Source organism: Hipposideros armiger, unplaced genomic scaffold, assembly GCF_001890085.2.
Source record: "Hipposideros armiger isolate ML-2016 unplaced genomic scaffold, ASM189008v1 scaffold_242, whole genome shotgun sequence".
Classification (NCBI taxonomy): Eukaryota; Metazoa; Chordata; class Mammalia; order Chiroptera; family Hipposideridae; genus Hipposideros; species Hipposideros armiger.
The window spans coordinates 1529955-1545643 of NW_017731592.1; the positions used below are offsets into that span (position 1 = coordinate 1529955).

Genomic DNA, 15689 nt, shown 5'->3' on the forward strand with positions numbered 1-15689 from the left:
TCTCTACAGTTTAAATATACTGCCCAGGAGTTGTTTAGGTTTTTCAGAATTTTAAAGGTTCTGACAATTCTCATATTTTAAAAATTCAACCACTTTTTTTTTTTTTTTTTTTTTCTTCACTACTTCACTTAAAGTAGTAGATGATAAAGGTTAACAGTGCTTGAGCATCACTGCACTGTACTCTGCTGGACTATGATACTGATTTTTACACTTTTTTTTTTTTTAGCTGAGCCATCCTGCCACCTGTCGGCAGCTCAGCAGCTGCTCAGCTTGGGCTGGGACTCGAACTGCTGTTGCTCAGAGCTCGCACTCTTGAGTGAGCTCTTAAAAGACCAACTTAGCCACTCGGCCGGCCCAATACTGATTTTTAAAATGGTAACCTCTATCAAGTTTTTTGAATGGATGGCTTCAGAGTACATTGGTTAAATTTGTTTTATAACAGGAATTATCAAGCGAATGCTGTAAAAGCTACCATTTATTAGATGCCAGACACTGTTTCAGGCATTTATCTCATTTAATCCTTGCAAAAGTGCTGTAAAGTATTAGTATTATATCTATGTTACATGGTTTCTTCGTCTGACTCCTTTTGTTGTTTTCTTCACTCTTTAACCACTTGGGGGCGAGGGGGCATGTGGTTCCGCTATATTAATTATTCAGATGTTATTCAGTTATACATGATTTCAGTTCTTATCTCTCTCTTGACTGCTTCTAGTACCACACTTGTACTCAGAACTCTAGTTTATCCATGGGGATGGCCACCTCTACCATGTCTAGCCACAAATTTCTCTTCTCTCTGCTCCCGTATCGGCTCAGATAGCATGGTTTGGGAATTCCCAGACCTTGTTCTTGTCCTCACTTCCAGTCTACATGGGTGGGATGGGGAAACGAGACAGAATGTACTAAGTGCCATGTGGAGTGCTGTGGAGTGCTTGTAGGAGCTGCGACCTTGGTAGATGAAATCAGAACTTTTCAGCTTGCTCTCCTAACTCATCCAACTTCCTTGGCTCATCACATACCTGTTATTTTCTGTCTCCCATGTGTGTCATACTCGTATTTATCTCTTCTCCTCTGGACATCCACAGTAAGTTCAGACCTGTCAAGGATTATTGTATATTGGACTCTTCTAGAATGGTATGAGTCTTTCCTTGGTGTGCACTGTTTTCTGATCTACTCCGTTGTGTGGTCATGTTTACATACTAGATGCTGAATGAGTTTCAGGTTATGCCACATATCCTGCTATCTTATAGTTGTGTATATGGCTGAGGTATGTTATAAGCACATTAAATTTATGAAAACTCAGTTATGCACTTATAAATTGTTTAATAAGAAAAGAATAGTGTAATAGAATTACCTGTCATTCCGTCCGGTAAGTTTACAGTGGGTGTGAGCAGGGAAACATGACCCTGCTGTTAACCTTGATCAGTTTCTGATCCTGTAAGCTCCTTGCAGTGAGCCTCTCACCAGGCTGTGAATGATTTTAGTACTCGTATCATTCGTACCCTAAGTATAAGCCAGCTGCTTTCTTATTTGCGCAACCAAATAAGTAATCTATTTCTAATATTGGATGAAAAAGTACATATATATTAATTAGTCTTACTGATAGAAGATGGGTCAGTCTGCAATGGGATATCTTCCTAAGATTAGATGATTTCGACTGAATCATTGTCACTTAAGCTATTACCCCTGCCCAGAGACAACCTCTTCGTATACATATAAAAAATTCTTACATTTGTTAGGCCTTCCCTAACATGTTTTGAGTTTTTAAAGTTTACAAATTACTGCTATGTGCATTATGTCACATTCTCTCAATAAGCTTGTGAGATTGTTAATTCTCCATGGAAGAGATGGACTCAGGGCTCAAGTCACTCATCTTAGATTGTGGTGTTACTGGGAAATAAGCCAGGGCTTAGGCCTGTGGGCTGGAGCTCTGGTATGACTCTGTATTGAGATGTCTATCCCCTGAGTGCTGCCAGGTGCTCACCTTGGCACAGACTAACAGGTTTTCTTCATACTTGCATTCCCAATGCCTGGCACAGCAGTGTAAAGCAATTTGTTTTTATTTGTTTGTTTTGGGTAATCTATTTTGAATCTGAAAGGTTAGAAAACAAATGAAAAACAACTCAGGATATTAATACCTCTACGGCCTTGGTAGAGGTAATCAAAAAAAGTTTGGAATAATCAGTAAAAGTTAGTTTAAATATTACTTGTTAATCCACTTAAGTTTTTCTCTTATTAGCTGATTAATAATGTTACAGGATTAGAATTTATTAACTTATTAATATAGTGGATTTAGAGTTAATAATTTTTTCTCTTAAAATTAATCTTTTTACTTAGAAGTCAGTATCCTTTGTGATTAATATAGAAATAATGTAATTAAAACCATAGATATTAATATTTTCACGGTCTCTTATGCAGGCACTGAACTTACCTTCAACTACAACCTAGAATGTCTTGGGAATGGAAAGACCGTTTGCAAATGTGGAGCCCCGAATTGCAGTGGCTTTTTGGGTGTAAGGCCAAAGGTACCTTCCAAACATTTGCATCGGGAATAATGGTGTGGCCCTTCTGCCCTAACCAGTGCAGGGCTGAGTCTTTTAAGAAGATGTGTCTTTGAAATAATGACGCTGAATAGTTGTCAGTAAGGCTGCTGGCAATTTTACTAAGCATTCTGATGATCAGTTTGATTACACCAGAGAGTATCTTTGGGTATTGTTGAAGTGTTTTGAACAATCTGACTTCCAATTGGTGATACATTTCTAGCTGTAAAAAGCTGTAAAGTAGGAATCTGAAAAGTGGTTTACTTCTCATGTGTTTATTGACCTCAGCTGATCTCACTCACATTTCCTAGTAAGCTGCTTGATGCTTAGATTCTTGGTATCTGCCTGCCCCTCCCTCTTTGTCTCCCTCCTTCTCTCTCTCTGTCTGATAATGAATTTTAAGACTCTAAGTATAATATAACACTGTGGATAAACATAGGACCCTTAATCTTACCATTGTAACAAAGTATAAACGTTGTGTTTTCCTGGTTTTTTATGTGCACTTTAACTGAATTATAATTCTACAACTGTTAAGAATTGTCTACAAGTCTGTATCCTGCTTTTCTTAAATATGATAAAAACTTTCCTTGCGATTACATAGTCTTCTTAATCATTTTTTAGTTAAATTTTTTCTTTAATGGCTGGACAGTTAATAGGTGAACATCTGGATGCTTCCAGATTCCTCTATCATAAGTAACAGCACAATGAAAATGAAGTTTAATTTTGATGCACAGTAGATTATATAGTGACTCTAGTTAGGTATTTCCCATTATGGTTTTTTATTATGAAATCAACATTAAGAACTGAAAAATGCAAATTAGCATAGAAACCAGTAACTAAAGAGGACAGTCATTTTGAGCAGGAACACATGAAGCTGAAGAGCACCCACTAATTATTTTATCTTATTAAATAAGATTATACTACATTGGGTTTTGTTTTGTTTTTGTTTATATTTGGTTGGTTAAATGGTCTTATTCCTTAAGAGGTCCAGTTGACTTACTCCCTATAAATTAAAATAGTAACTGACTTTAACCCAAGTTGAATGGTGTTACGTGCACTGAGGATGTCAGTTTCTGCATCCTTTATGTCTGTGTAGCATTTCACACATGAATCAGTGAGAGAGAAATTCAAGAGCAGAAGATTAGAAATGGGAGATCACTAGAAATAAATCAGATTGGTCCTGGATGCTTCTAGGCCAAAATAAATAATGCAATGAAAACCACCAGGTTTGGTGACTAAGTATGGGCTACAGAGAGCACAGAGGAGACCTGCTGGCTGCACCAGAGTCTGTCTTGGGGAGTGGTGGACATAAATCTAATTTGATTTAAAGATGCGTGGCTCGTTGAGGGCAAAGACCATGAATTAGTTTTCTCTGTCTTCCTAGCACGTGGCTCATACTAAGCTTTCAGTGAAGGTTTGATGACTAAGCTAAGAAATGTATGTGCATAAACACACACACACACACACACACACACACACACACACACACACACACACAGAATTCTTCCTTAGTTTTTGAAGTTAAGACAAACATAAAAATAAAACTTATGAAAGGGTGACCTTTAACACCAGCCTTGTATGTCAACAAAAAGAAGCACATTTTTCTTTTTAATTCAGGTGGCAAGAGTAGCTGGTACAGAAGTTATAATTAATACTACCATTTATTGGGTATCTGTGATGTGCTAGGTACCTTTTCTGCATTTTCTCTTATCTTTACAACAGTCTATGAGGACTGTCTCTTCCCAGAGGAGAGACTGAGGCTCAGAGAGGATAGTTAACCTGGTCAAGATCATACAACTAATGTGTCGACAGAATGCTGACTGCTCAATATCTGACCTCTAGAATCAACCCATTGCCACGGAAGAAAAATCAAGGAAATTCAAGAAGAAGCAACAGGGGAAGCGCAGGAGCCAAGGTGAAATCACAAAGGAGCGAGAGGATGAGTGTTTCAGCTGTGGGGATGCTGGCCAGCTCGTCTCCTGTAAGAAGCCAGGCTGCCCAAAAGTATACCATGCAGACTGTCTCAATCTAACCAAGAGACCAGCAGGTTGGTACCAAAATCTGTTTAGAGTGCTCCTTGTTCTCTGCCAGAATTCTGAGAGCCCTTTGGTCTTGTGTTGAGGGGATAAGGCCCATGTTTTCATTCTGGAAATAAATGACAGCAAAGGCTTAGAACCCTAAGTTATAGATAAGGGAACAAAAACTCACTTGCTGTGTGTCAAGCACTTTATTTACATTTCTGTTATGTTATTTTGTCCTCCCAGCAACCCATAAAGATGAGACCTTTTCACCTTCCCATGATGCAGATGAGGAAACTGAGAGTCAAGTTTGGTGAGATGACTTGTCACATTAGAGTGTATAGATGGAGGAGCTGGATTAAAAGCCAGGTTTTCTGACTTCAAGGCCACTAAACCATGTTCTCTTTCTAAAGAAAGAGAGGTTGAGACAGAGTGGAGCTTTGGGTCATTCTAGTCAGTGAGGTATGGACTGACACCCTGTTAGCCCCTCTCCAGCCTGCTCCCCTCTGGGGCTGTGTCAGGTAACATGTGAGGAAGCTGCTTAGACAGATATGATACCTAGGAATTTGTGGTTGGAGAAGTCACTAATCTTTGGGTGGTGGTTTGGAGTTAGAAGATTTTAGGGATTTGGACCTGTCATCTATTTTAAATGACAAAGATGAGTGGCAACCAGTAGAAAGCCATTCCCGCTAAGGAGATTACATAACTAGTGGCCTGGCATGCTTCCAGGAATTGCAGAAAGAGAAGAACTTTGGGGTGGGAGTGAGAGGACTTTGTCCCTGAATTAGCTTTCCTTCGATATGTAGTTGCCAGAGTAATGAAATAATAGAAGCTGAGGTGGTGTGAGAGCAAGACCATAACATTGACCTGTCAGTGCCAGGAAGTGGAGATGGGAAATTGTTTCAGAAGTAATTTCTCAAGGCCGTGGCTGACTCAGGCTGAGCTAGAACTGATCTTGCCTAAGAGCCAGAAGCAAGATCTAGCAGAGTTTATTTGGAAGAAGCCAGGTTGGGAACACTGTCCACAGAGACTCGGGCATCATGAAATGGGGCAGGTAAATAGCAGTTCAGGTTAGCTTTGGGTCTTTTGCACTGATTCTGTGTGGACAACACACATCAAGTTTTTGCTAGTTCTAGGGCTTAAAATTGAGCAAAGGTAAATTTGCCTTTATTTATTTATTTTTTTACATTTGTACATCTGCCCCCTCTTCCTACTAATAACCAAATAAGCAGGAGTTTAAATAGCCGAGATTTTTTCACCTTAGAATTGAATATTTAAAGACTGTATACGACACATGGAGTTTTCAAAAATATAAAAGTAATATCTTCACATTCCATCTAAAGGGAGCTTTTGTGTTTGTTTTCTTGCAAGAAATAGAAATAAGGAATTACTCTGAGTGTGTATTTAGTTTGTACTCAATTTCTACTTGATACTTAGCTGTTATTTTTATATGTGGTTGTGCAGAAGAAGAAGCTGAGATCCTGGGGCAGGGGAGGCATGAGATCATTGCAGCATGTGCCAGTTTGAAGCCACTCCTTTGACCTGGTTCCAGAGCCATGGCCCATTTCATATATATCTTTTGTTTTCCTAAGCTTTGGTTTCACATCTGTGTTTTCAGGTAAATGGGAGTGTCCTTGGCATCAGTGTGACATCTGTGGGAAGGAAGCAGCCTCCTTCTGTGAGATGTGTCCCAGCTCCTTTTGCAAGCAGCATCGGGAAGGGATGTTGTTCATCTCCAAACTGGATGGGCGTCTGTCTTGTACTGAACATGACCCCTGTGGGCCCAACCCTCTTGAACCTGGGGAGATCCGTGAGTATGTGCCTCCCCCAGTACCGCTGCCTCCAGGCCCAAGCACTCACCTGGCAGAGCAATCATCAGGAGTAGCTGCTCAGGGGCCCAAGATGTCGGACAAGCCACCTGCTGATACCAACCAGACATTGTCACTGTCCAAAAAAGCTCTGGCAGGGACTTGTCAGAGGCCACCGCTGCCTGAAAGACCTCCTGACAGAACTGACTCCAGGCCCCAGCCTTTAGATAGGGTCAGGGACCTTGCTGGGTCAGGGACCAAATCACAATCCTTGGTATCCAGCCAGAAGCCATTGGACAGGCCACCTGCAGTGGCAGGACCAAGACCCCAACTATCTGACAAACCCTCTCCAGTGACCGGCCCAAGCTCCTCACCCTCAGTCAGGTCCCAACCACTGGAAAGACCTCTGGGGACAGCTGACCCAAGGCTGGATAAATCCATAGGTGCTGCCAACCCAAGGCCCCAGTCATTGGAGAAAACCCCAGTGCCCACTGGCCTGAGACTTCCACCACCAGACAGACTGCTAGTCACCAGCAGCCCCAACCCCCAGATTTCAGACAGGTCCCCAGACAAATCCCATGCGTCTTTGTCCCAGAGATTCCCACCTGACAAAGTGCTATCAGCTGTGGTCCAGACCCTGGTAGCTAAAGAAAAAGCACTGAGACCTGTGGACCAGAACACTCAGTCAAAAAATAGAGCTGCTTTGGTGAGAGATCTCATAGACCTGACTCCTCGCCAGAAGGAGCGGGCAGCTTCTCCTCATGAGGCCACACCACAAGCTGATGAGAAGATGCCAGTGTTGGAGGCCAGCTCATGGTCTGCCAGCAAAGGTCTGGGGCAGATGCCGCGAGTTGTTGAGAGAGGCAGTGTGTCAGATCCTGTCCTTCAGGCTCCTGGGAAAGCCACCGCCCCCTTGGAGCACTCCTGGCAAGCTGTTAAATCACTCACCCAGGCCAGACTTCTTTCTCAGACACCTGCCAAGGCTTTTTTATATGAGCCAGCAACCCAGGCCTCAGGAAGAGCACCTGCAGGGGCTGAGCAGATCCCAGGGCCCCCCAACCAAGCGCTGGGCCTAGTGAAGCAGATGAAGCAGATGGCCGGAGGCCAGCAACTACCTGGACTTGCTGCCAAGAGTGGGCAGTCTTTCAGGCCTCTTGGGAAGGCCCCATCCTCCCTCTCCACTGAAGAGAAGTTGGTAACCACAGAACAGAGCCCCTGGGCCCTGGGAAAGGCCTTACCAGGGCCAGGGCTCTGGCCCATGGTGGCTGGACAGACACTGGCACAGTCTTGCTGGTCTTCTGGGAGTACACAGACATTGGCACAGACTTGCTGGTCTCTTGGAAGAGGGCAAAACCCTAAACCAGAGCAGAATACACTTCCAGCTCTTAACCAGGCTCCTTCCAATCACAAGTGTGCAGAGTCAGAACAGAAATAATACCAGTAAATGTCACATGACCAGACCAGCTACCCCCCAGGGTTCTTGGGGAAGGGAAGTCTTTCATTTTCCCCTTAAAACACAGACCCGAACACTTTCCCACTGTTATTCTTTCTTTATATCCCAACACTCAGAACTCTTGTGACATTAGCCAGTGGGGGCTTATGGTTGTATGAACCATGTATGGAAATCCAAGTGGGCCTCAGCCAAGGAGACAGACTTGGGTCTCTTTCCCTCAACCTACCTTTACACATGGTCAACTTGAAATAAAAAGTCCACTCTGGAGTCAAGCATGGGATTCAATTCCGCTGGTCAGGTTGAAAGGTAGAGGGCTCTCAGTGCTATTTCTCTAGTCCTGCAGAGCCTCGCTGAGGGCACCCGATGAACCCTTGGGAGGAACTGATATCCGTTCAAATCAGTGGTAATTTCTTGAGCATTCACATGTGCTAGGCCAGGTGCTAGTCACTGATAGGAGATACAGAGATAATTAAGACCCAATCTCTGTGAGCCTAACATGCCTGCCTGGGTTTCTAGTCTGTTTTCAAGAACCTTTGACCAGGAAATAACAGGAAGTTCTTAGGGGCCCTCGGGTTCCAGACTCATTTTGTAATGTCCTTTGTGGCCCCAGAAATGGTTGTGTTGAGTAAGGTTCTTCTGGTTGAGTGTGCGTGTGCATGCATGCACATTCAAGCGGATGTCTCCTTTATAGGCGGGAGGAAGCTGCATAGAGTCCAAGTGGGGCTGTTGGCTGGGTGGTCGCTGCTGCTTCTGCCGGGGCTGTGCAGAGTCTGAAGATCTTTACTTGGCAGAGCAGATGGTTGGGGACACTGGGCTCTAGGACGTGGCTTTCCCACAGTATAAGAAGGCAATTGGCAAGCTTACCTTTATTTTCTACCAATTTTCCTCCTTTTACATCAACCTACCCCATGCCCGTCCCCCAAACATTCAGGTGCTTTAAGATATCAGCATCTCGGGCGGTGGGAATAGGGAATCTCTGGCACACTCTGGGCTAGATCAGCACCAGCTCAGGAAGGTTGTCAGATCCTGATGGAAAAGTACTCCTCTCCTGATCCTTTGCTCTCCTACATGAGTGAAGGGGGTCCTCTGCTTCACTAGTGGATTCTATCACCCTCTCCTTGAGAACTGCTGGGCTCTGTGTTAGGTGTACCCGTCTGCTGACTTAGCTCAAAGGCAAGCCAGAACCCTTCCCCTGTGACTGGCAAGATGTGGCATTTAGAGAAATGTCCAGTCTAATAAGAGATGACTCCTCATACTGCTGATTATCTGTTACTGCTGCCCTGAGCTGGGGCTCAAGGGCTGGGAAATCTGTTGGTGCTACCCTGCCTTCCCATTATCCACCTCACCGACGGCCAACACGATGTGCTGTTTGGCCGGTTACTTCCTATTCACCCGCGCCTCTTTTGTCCCTAGACCAGACGTGTTTACCTCTCTGCTTTGCCAACTTAGCCAGCAGCTTTAGCCAACAGGCCTGGCCATTCTGTCTGTTATGGCTTTTACACCCTCAACAGGATTCTGTATTTTGTCCCAAGTTCCTATTGAGGTTACTCCCATTACTCTAAGGAGGGAACAGTAGTTGTCATAGAAGCATTTGCGCTTTATATAAAGATTAAAAAGAGAATTTGCTTTTATTTCCCAAAGTCTGTCTCTGGGGTTGAGACACTTGAACTCAGGCAGAGGCACAAGGCTGGGCAGGGCTGTCCTGAGTTTAAGGGCATGTCCCTGCATCTCACTTAGACCTCAGAATCTCCTCTGTAAATTCCACCTGCCTAGTTCTCCCCTTTCATCCTATCTCTTTCCACATCATCAGAGAGAAAAGGCTCTGTTCAAAAGGAAGAGAAAACACAGCATCTTATTTTCTTTTTAAAAAATTTTAAACCATGGAAAAGATATTTTTAAAGAAATCTACCCAGAACATTAAAGTTCATTATATTAAGTATTTATCATGTGTGAGAATAAGTATATAACTGCAGCTAGTAGGTCTCTTTCCCTAATAGGTTGTATGAATAGGGTTTGCTTGGTGCCAGTCCTATGCCCTTTTCTCTCCTGTCATCTGTAGTTGTGATCAGAAAAAGATATCCGCACTGCACTGTCAGAATCTCCTTTCACTATGTTGTGTGTTAAATTACCGTAGCTCTTTATTTCATGAAATAAACTGTGAATTTTTTTTGTGGGGGGGTTGTGCAGGCTATGTAAAAATTTTGAAGCGGAGAAGTTTGATCCTGAAGTAGCTTCTCTGAAGTAGGCTTTGGTAGGTAATTGACTTGACAGCCGCTCTAGATATGTCTCACAGGACAGGAAGGAATGAGGGAAAGGTGGGCCATGATTGGCCACTATGTAGTTTTGTTTTGGTTCTTCCCATTCTCCACCATTCACTGGAAACTTCCTTCCAGACCTGCCTGAGAAAACAACTTCTGAACTGTGTTTGGTTTGGAGGGAGGAGGCAATTCTTTAGCTATATGGTTGGACTGCCAGGCTTCCATGAGGGCCATTGAAAGGCTCTCAGGTTGAATGGAAACTAGAAATTCAACGATCGGGCCCACTGATGGCAGCATCTGATCCTAGATTGTTAACATCATGAAAGCAGTCACTGTACCATTGGAAGCAGATACAGAAGGACTGTTGGGAAGTGAGACTCTTGCACAATGGTGGGGAGTGACCTTGCCAGCCACTGGGGACTCTCCCGGAGCCTGTACTAAGATCTTTTCTCCAGGGGGTATGAATTGGCAGTTAAAAGGAAATCTTTTCTCTTAGAAACTCCTGGTCATTGTGCAGGATGGTATTTTGATACTTGGAAATCAGGATCTCAAGAGAGTCTGCCTCTAAGCCAGTTCCCCAGGAAGCCTTTCCGATGAGGAAGCTATAGCTTCCATAGGTAGCTAGAAAACAATACCTCTCCTAACCCTGTTAAATCGAGAAAAAATTATGGAAACTTAAATTTTGAACTCAAAGCCTCATTTGCCTCTCCTACTGGAGCGAACCCATTCTAATAGCAAAACAGCTTCACTGCTACAAAAGCATCCAAGTTTTTAAAAATCTGCTTCCCCCTGAAGTTACTGAGTTTGATGAGGTGTTTTAAATCACTGTGTTGATCCTCTTCTGAACTACCAAATCTGTGTCTTTGGCCTTGATGAAAATAATTATTGTATTCACATCCTCTACCCCACACCACAGTCAGGGCATGAGGTGCCTCAGCGATCCTTTCCCAGGCCTGGCAGCATCCGCTTACTGGAGCTGGACTCCCAGGTCACCTCATGAGAACACAATGGCAGGAAGAAAATCTGGTCCTGGCTGCTTCCCCTGTGGAGAGGAATCAGGAGAGCACTAAACGTGGATGGATTTTGCCCTCAGCGCCTATAAAGCAGGTTCTCAGGCTTTTTTTGGAGGGGAAGGGGATATTGTCATCTTTGGGTTTGTCAACCAGGAGGTCAGAGTCACCCCGCGTCCTAACCTCTCTGAAATCATGGCAGGAAAGGAGCTGCCACAAGCCCCTTTCCTACTGAGTAATGTTTGGGCTGTTCCATGTGTTAGACATTCCAGATCATTAGAGCTAGGTAGCAGCTGCAGGAGCCTTTCATTGGCTATGGCCAGTCAGCTCTCAGCTGAGCTTCCTAGGGCCAGTGCAGCAGGGCCAGAAGTTGGTGTAGTATGAATTGAAATAAAAATAGATCATTGCTTTGTACACACAAAAATGTAATAACGATGGTGCTAATTTCCTGGTATAAATAAGCACTGCCAAGGGTTAAGGGACTGGTGACAAAAAAATCCAGGTTCCTATTTGAGAGGAAAAGATTCTATGTAGAACAGGTTCTTTGAGGCTCTGGTAGAGAAAGCAGCCTCGGTGAAACCTGAACCCGACTCTGGAGTGGTCCAGTGCAATCCAGCAATGGAAGAAATGTGTCCAGATGAGGGTGGCCATTGAATTTCTTAAGGCTAGTGTCACCTTTGTAGCCTCTGTTCACTCTCACTGGAACAGGTTGGCAGAGAGCTCCAGGGTCTCCCTCGGTTACCTTCTGCCCCTCTACTTCTTCCACTCATGGGAGCACCTCTATTGCTTAGGAAGATTAATGTAATCTTTCTTAAGGAAGTGGAAAGTTTATTTTCATTAGAAATCCACAGCCTAGGAAGAAATGTTTCCTAACAACATAAGCAAAAACAGCATGTTAAATTTGTATGTTTCCTTCTCGAGCTGCTTTCCCATGACTTGCCAAACATCAGGCTATTGAGGGGCTTTAGGTGTGACACTCTGGAAGTCTAGCAAAGCTTTGCAGACAGATGGTGAGCCCAGGCAGGAGGAGCGAAATGAATGGTTCTGGTGCTTTAGACTTCCGGGGTAGGGACAGAGAATAGGCGGTCTCCAGGTCTGAGGTGGGTGCTGCCTGTGTGTGCATGTAGGTGAGTGTGTGTAGATGGGTGAGTGCAGCACACAGGAGCTCATGGAAGAGCAGCTTTCTATGTCGTGGCAAAGAAACAAGCTGACAATAGAGATCTATCTTTATATTTTTAAGAAAGGGATGTGGGGGGATCAGCTAAGGTCCATCACTGTTTTGGGGGGTTTTGGTTTTTGGTTTTTTTGTCTCCCTTAATCCCCATAGATTGTCAGCTGTAAGTGAAACTCCCTAGTGGAAAACAGGGGAGCCCTGTGCTAGGAGTCCCCATAAACATGTACTGTAATTCTTTGTATATAGAAAAAATTACTGTAAAGTAAAGTTTAACTTTACTCTTATGGCCCTTGCCCTGTGTTGTGTTTTGTTGTCCATGGGGAAATGTAGCCCAGCAGGAGGGAGGATGGGTTTGGGGTGAGAGCAGTAGCCAGTCCCTGAGCTAGTTCCCAGATGGGGACAAAGTGGAGCTGAGCCCTTCCTCCAAGCACCTCACTGGTGTGTGGGCTTCTTCCCAGTAGTCATGAGATTTTAAATATTTTTCAATTTTGGGAGTGGCTGGTGTTAGTTTCAGTCCTTACACAGGAAGTCTTCATCACCCATGAAATAAAGGTATTTTGAGGAATTGGTTTTTAAAAAGGAAGTGGAACCAAAGCACTTCCTGAGTGTGAAACTGACCATCTCGTCCAAGTTTTTAGTTCTTCAGAGTTAGGTGCTGGGCACTAGAGGACCTGGCCCTGGCCTAAGGCAGGAAATCAGAGGAAAAGGGGCCAAGACTCCATACTGGAAAGGGCTGCCATATGCTTCCTTTTGGTTGGATAGGAAATGTCAGCCCTGTCTACAGTAAGTAATACCTGATCATCCTTCAGAAATATTTGGGTCTCCTAGGCCCAAAAACACTTTGGGAGAACCTTGGGATACCTCCCCTTGACTTAGTGCTAGAGTTAACTTTTCACTCATGATCTTCACAGCCCTGGACTGGGCAGCAGACACCTCATTTTACAGATAAGAAACTCAGGCTGAGCTTAAGTCCCTTTCTAATTTAGTAGCTGAATTGGATCCCAATCTGGATCCAGACCTATGTCTTGCAGAACCTATGGTTTTCTACCATTAAACCACATTATAGGATGCTGACGGGAAGCTTGGGAACTGAGCCACAGGCATGACTAATGGACCTAGGTGTGTCAGACTCAGTAGAACATGCCAGTCCAGGGTAGAAGTGCTTGATCCTTTGATCTCTGGACACCACTTAGGTGCCTGTCTTGCTCTTCTCAGCACCAAGAAGTAATTCTGAGCTTTGCATTGCCCCAACCCCAGCCTCTCACCCTATCTTTGCCCCCACTAAAGTACAGGAAACAGCCCTTTTGTTTCTCTTTTATCTCAGCTGCAACCCTGGGGTGAAGTGAACTTGGTTTCCAAAGTTAAATTAGAGCTGGAAGGAGCCTTAATATAGGGAGTGAGGCCAGCGAGGTGGCCCAAGAATAAACTAGGTGTCTTGACACCCAATCTATACAGCAGGGAAAGGGGCTGAATGTGATTCACAGTGCATTGATTTTATTTACAAATCAGAAGCCACTTAAGTAATCTGCAGACACAAGCGCTGTCCAGGACAGAAACCTGGTGTCCAAATCAGCCCTTACCCTCCTGATGCCCACCAGTCAGCCCAATGCTGCATCCGTTCTATGGGCCAGCACAGGCATGTGCCACCTCTGCTGCCATGTGGACCTGGGGTAGCTCACACATTTGGCCACCCAAGCCCAGACGAGCTAGGTCCAGGCCCTCTGGGGGAATTCCCCCAGGCCAGGTGAGTGGTGACTCAGTGATGACAACAGCTGTAGAAGTACGGGTTTGCCTTCTGGCCCAGGTCCACGCCCTTGTCCTCTGTCAAAGAGAGAGGTGGCAGCTTGGCACCATTCTGTTGGGGGACCAGGTAAGGTGAAGGGGGCCAGATGCTGAGGGCCTAGAGGAAGTCTCCAGAGAGGCTAGGGAAGCACACCTGTCATCACCTGGAAGGCGGCCACACTGACGTAATCCTCTGCCACTTTCTGGAAGAGCTCGTCTGGCAGGAAAAAGGATGATCAGTGAGGGCCCAATGCCAACAGCCCTGGAATCACCCAGTGACCCAGCCCTCTAGGCTCTTCTCTGCCTCCTCTGGTACCCCTGCTTGTTCCTGTTGTGAGGCCCAGGACAGCACTTACCCACACTCTGGCCTGTCTTGCTGGATGTTTCAAAGAGCTGAGCTTTGATATCTGTAAAGAAAACTGCATAAAGCCTCATACCTGAGAACCAGGTAGACACAGGCAAAGGGGAAGCCTAACAGTTCATGGATTCGTCTGGATCCCACAGGTTGAGGGGAGCAGAAGGCCTTCCCAGGAGATCATGCCATGGCTGACAGGGCAGTCCCTATTTTCTGTGACCCACCCGAGCAGCCACTTCCCTCCCCCATCCCCAGGGAGCTGAGGAGCAGCTACTATCTGCATAGTCCTGGACATCGTGGAAGTCCACACGTCGCCGCCGCCTGTCCTCCTCCAGCAAGTCACTCTTGGTGCCACACAGGTAGATCTGACAGCCCTGAAGCAGAAGACAAGGTCAGGGTTCCCCCCATGGACCACCAGAGCCCCAGCCCATGGTCCTCTGGTGAGGTCTAGCCACCTACCTCCTCTAGGTTTTGCAGTTCCTTCACCCAGAACTTGGCCCGCTCAAAGCTGCTGCTGTCCGTGAGGTCTTAGTATGGCGCACGTAGGAAGCACAACCAAGCGTCAGGGGCTGTTCTGTAAGGCTGACCAGGTACCCACCCCTTCTTGTTTGAGGAACAGGCCAAAACCCCCCTTACCGTAGCAGACGATGGCAGCCTTGGCACCCCGATAGTAGATTCGGCTCATGGCCTCGTAGCGCTCAGAGCCCGCCGTGTCCTGAAGGGCAGGGGGAGACTCAGCCTTGGCCTGAGTTATTGAGCTACTCCCCAAGACTGCAAACAGTCTACTACGTCCTCCAGACCCCCATTTTTAAACTAGGGTCTAGAGAAGAGAAATGGGCTGTATAAGGCCATAAGTCAGCCAGGAACAGACAGGGTCTAAGTCTCCTCAGGAATGGGTTTTCCCAGGACTACTTGCCCAGGGGACTTACCCAAATACCCAAAGTCACCGTCCGGTCTCCGACGGACATCACCTTGGCCACGAAGGCGGCTCCGATGGTCTGCAACCACCGGGAAGCAATCAGGGCCGCGGGTGCGAGCTAGCCTTCTCCCCACCCCCCACCCCCCCCTGCCCAGTGTCCGGACCCGCAGGTCGCACTTACGTTCTGATAGGGTCCCACCAGGAAGCGGTTGTGCACGTATCGCTCCACCAGACTCGTCTTGCCCACGTACTCCTTGCCCAGCATCACCACCTTGACGTCCACACGCTGCCCACTCATGCTCCCGGGGCAGCCTCACCCGCGTCAGGGTCCTCAGCCCCTGCGCGAGGTAAACCCGGATCTCCGCTCTGGCAGGC

General features: G+C 45.7%; 2 protein-coding genes across 12 annotated transcripts in view; one reads left to right on the top strand and one right to left on the bottom strand.

Annotated features, from left to right (window-relative positions):
- NSD1 (nuclear receptor binding SET domain protein 1) overlaps nt 1-12542 on the top strand; it is a 163336-nt gene extending 150794 nt beyond the window's left edge. For 7 of the 8 annotated variants that reach the window (XM_019655569.1, XM_019655573.1, XM_019655572.1 and 4 more), the window contains 3 exons: nt 2416-2522; nt 4380-4584; nt 6174-12542. In XM_019655569.1, coding sequence (XP_019511114.1) covers nt 2416-2522; nt 4380-4584; nt 6174-7798 — 1937 coding nt within the window. In that variant the 3' untranslated portion in view covers nt 7799-12542. Of the gene's footprint in view, nt 1-2415; nt 2523-4379; nt 4585-4801; nt 5277-6173 lie in introns of those variants that run through there. The other variant, XM_019655575.1, reaches the window with a different exon arrangement.
- A 1188-nt stretch (nt 12543-13730) lies between these two features.
- Nucleotides 13731-15683, bottom strand: RAB24 (RAB24, member RAS oncogene family). 4 transcript variants are annotated; one of them, XM_019655576.1, is made up of 8 exons: nt 15496-15683; nt 15325-15393; nt 15032-15110; nt 14855-14922; nt 14670-14769; nt 14397-14447; nt 14205-14257; nt 13731-14079 (listed from the first exon to the last, which is right to left on the bottom strand). In XM_019655576.1, exons 1-8 carry the CDS (start codon nt 15610-15612, stop codon nt 13879-13881), a joined length of 738 nt encoding a protein of 245 aa, XP_019511121.1. In that variant the 5' UTR covers nt 15613-15683; the 3' UTR covers nt 13731-13878. The 4 variants fall into 4 exon arrangements, with proteins under 4 accessions (XP_019511121.1, XP_019511125.1, XP_019511122.1 ...); XM_019655580.1 differs by having other exon boundaries at nt 14195-14257; XM_019655577.1 differs by having other exon boundaries at nt 13867-14113; nt 14195-14257.
- Between the last annotated feature and the right edge of the window lie 6 nt (nt 15684-15689).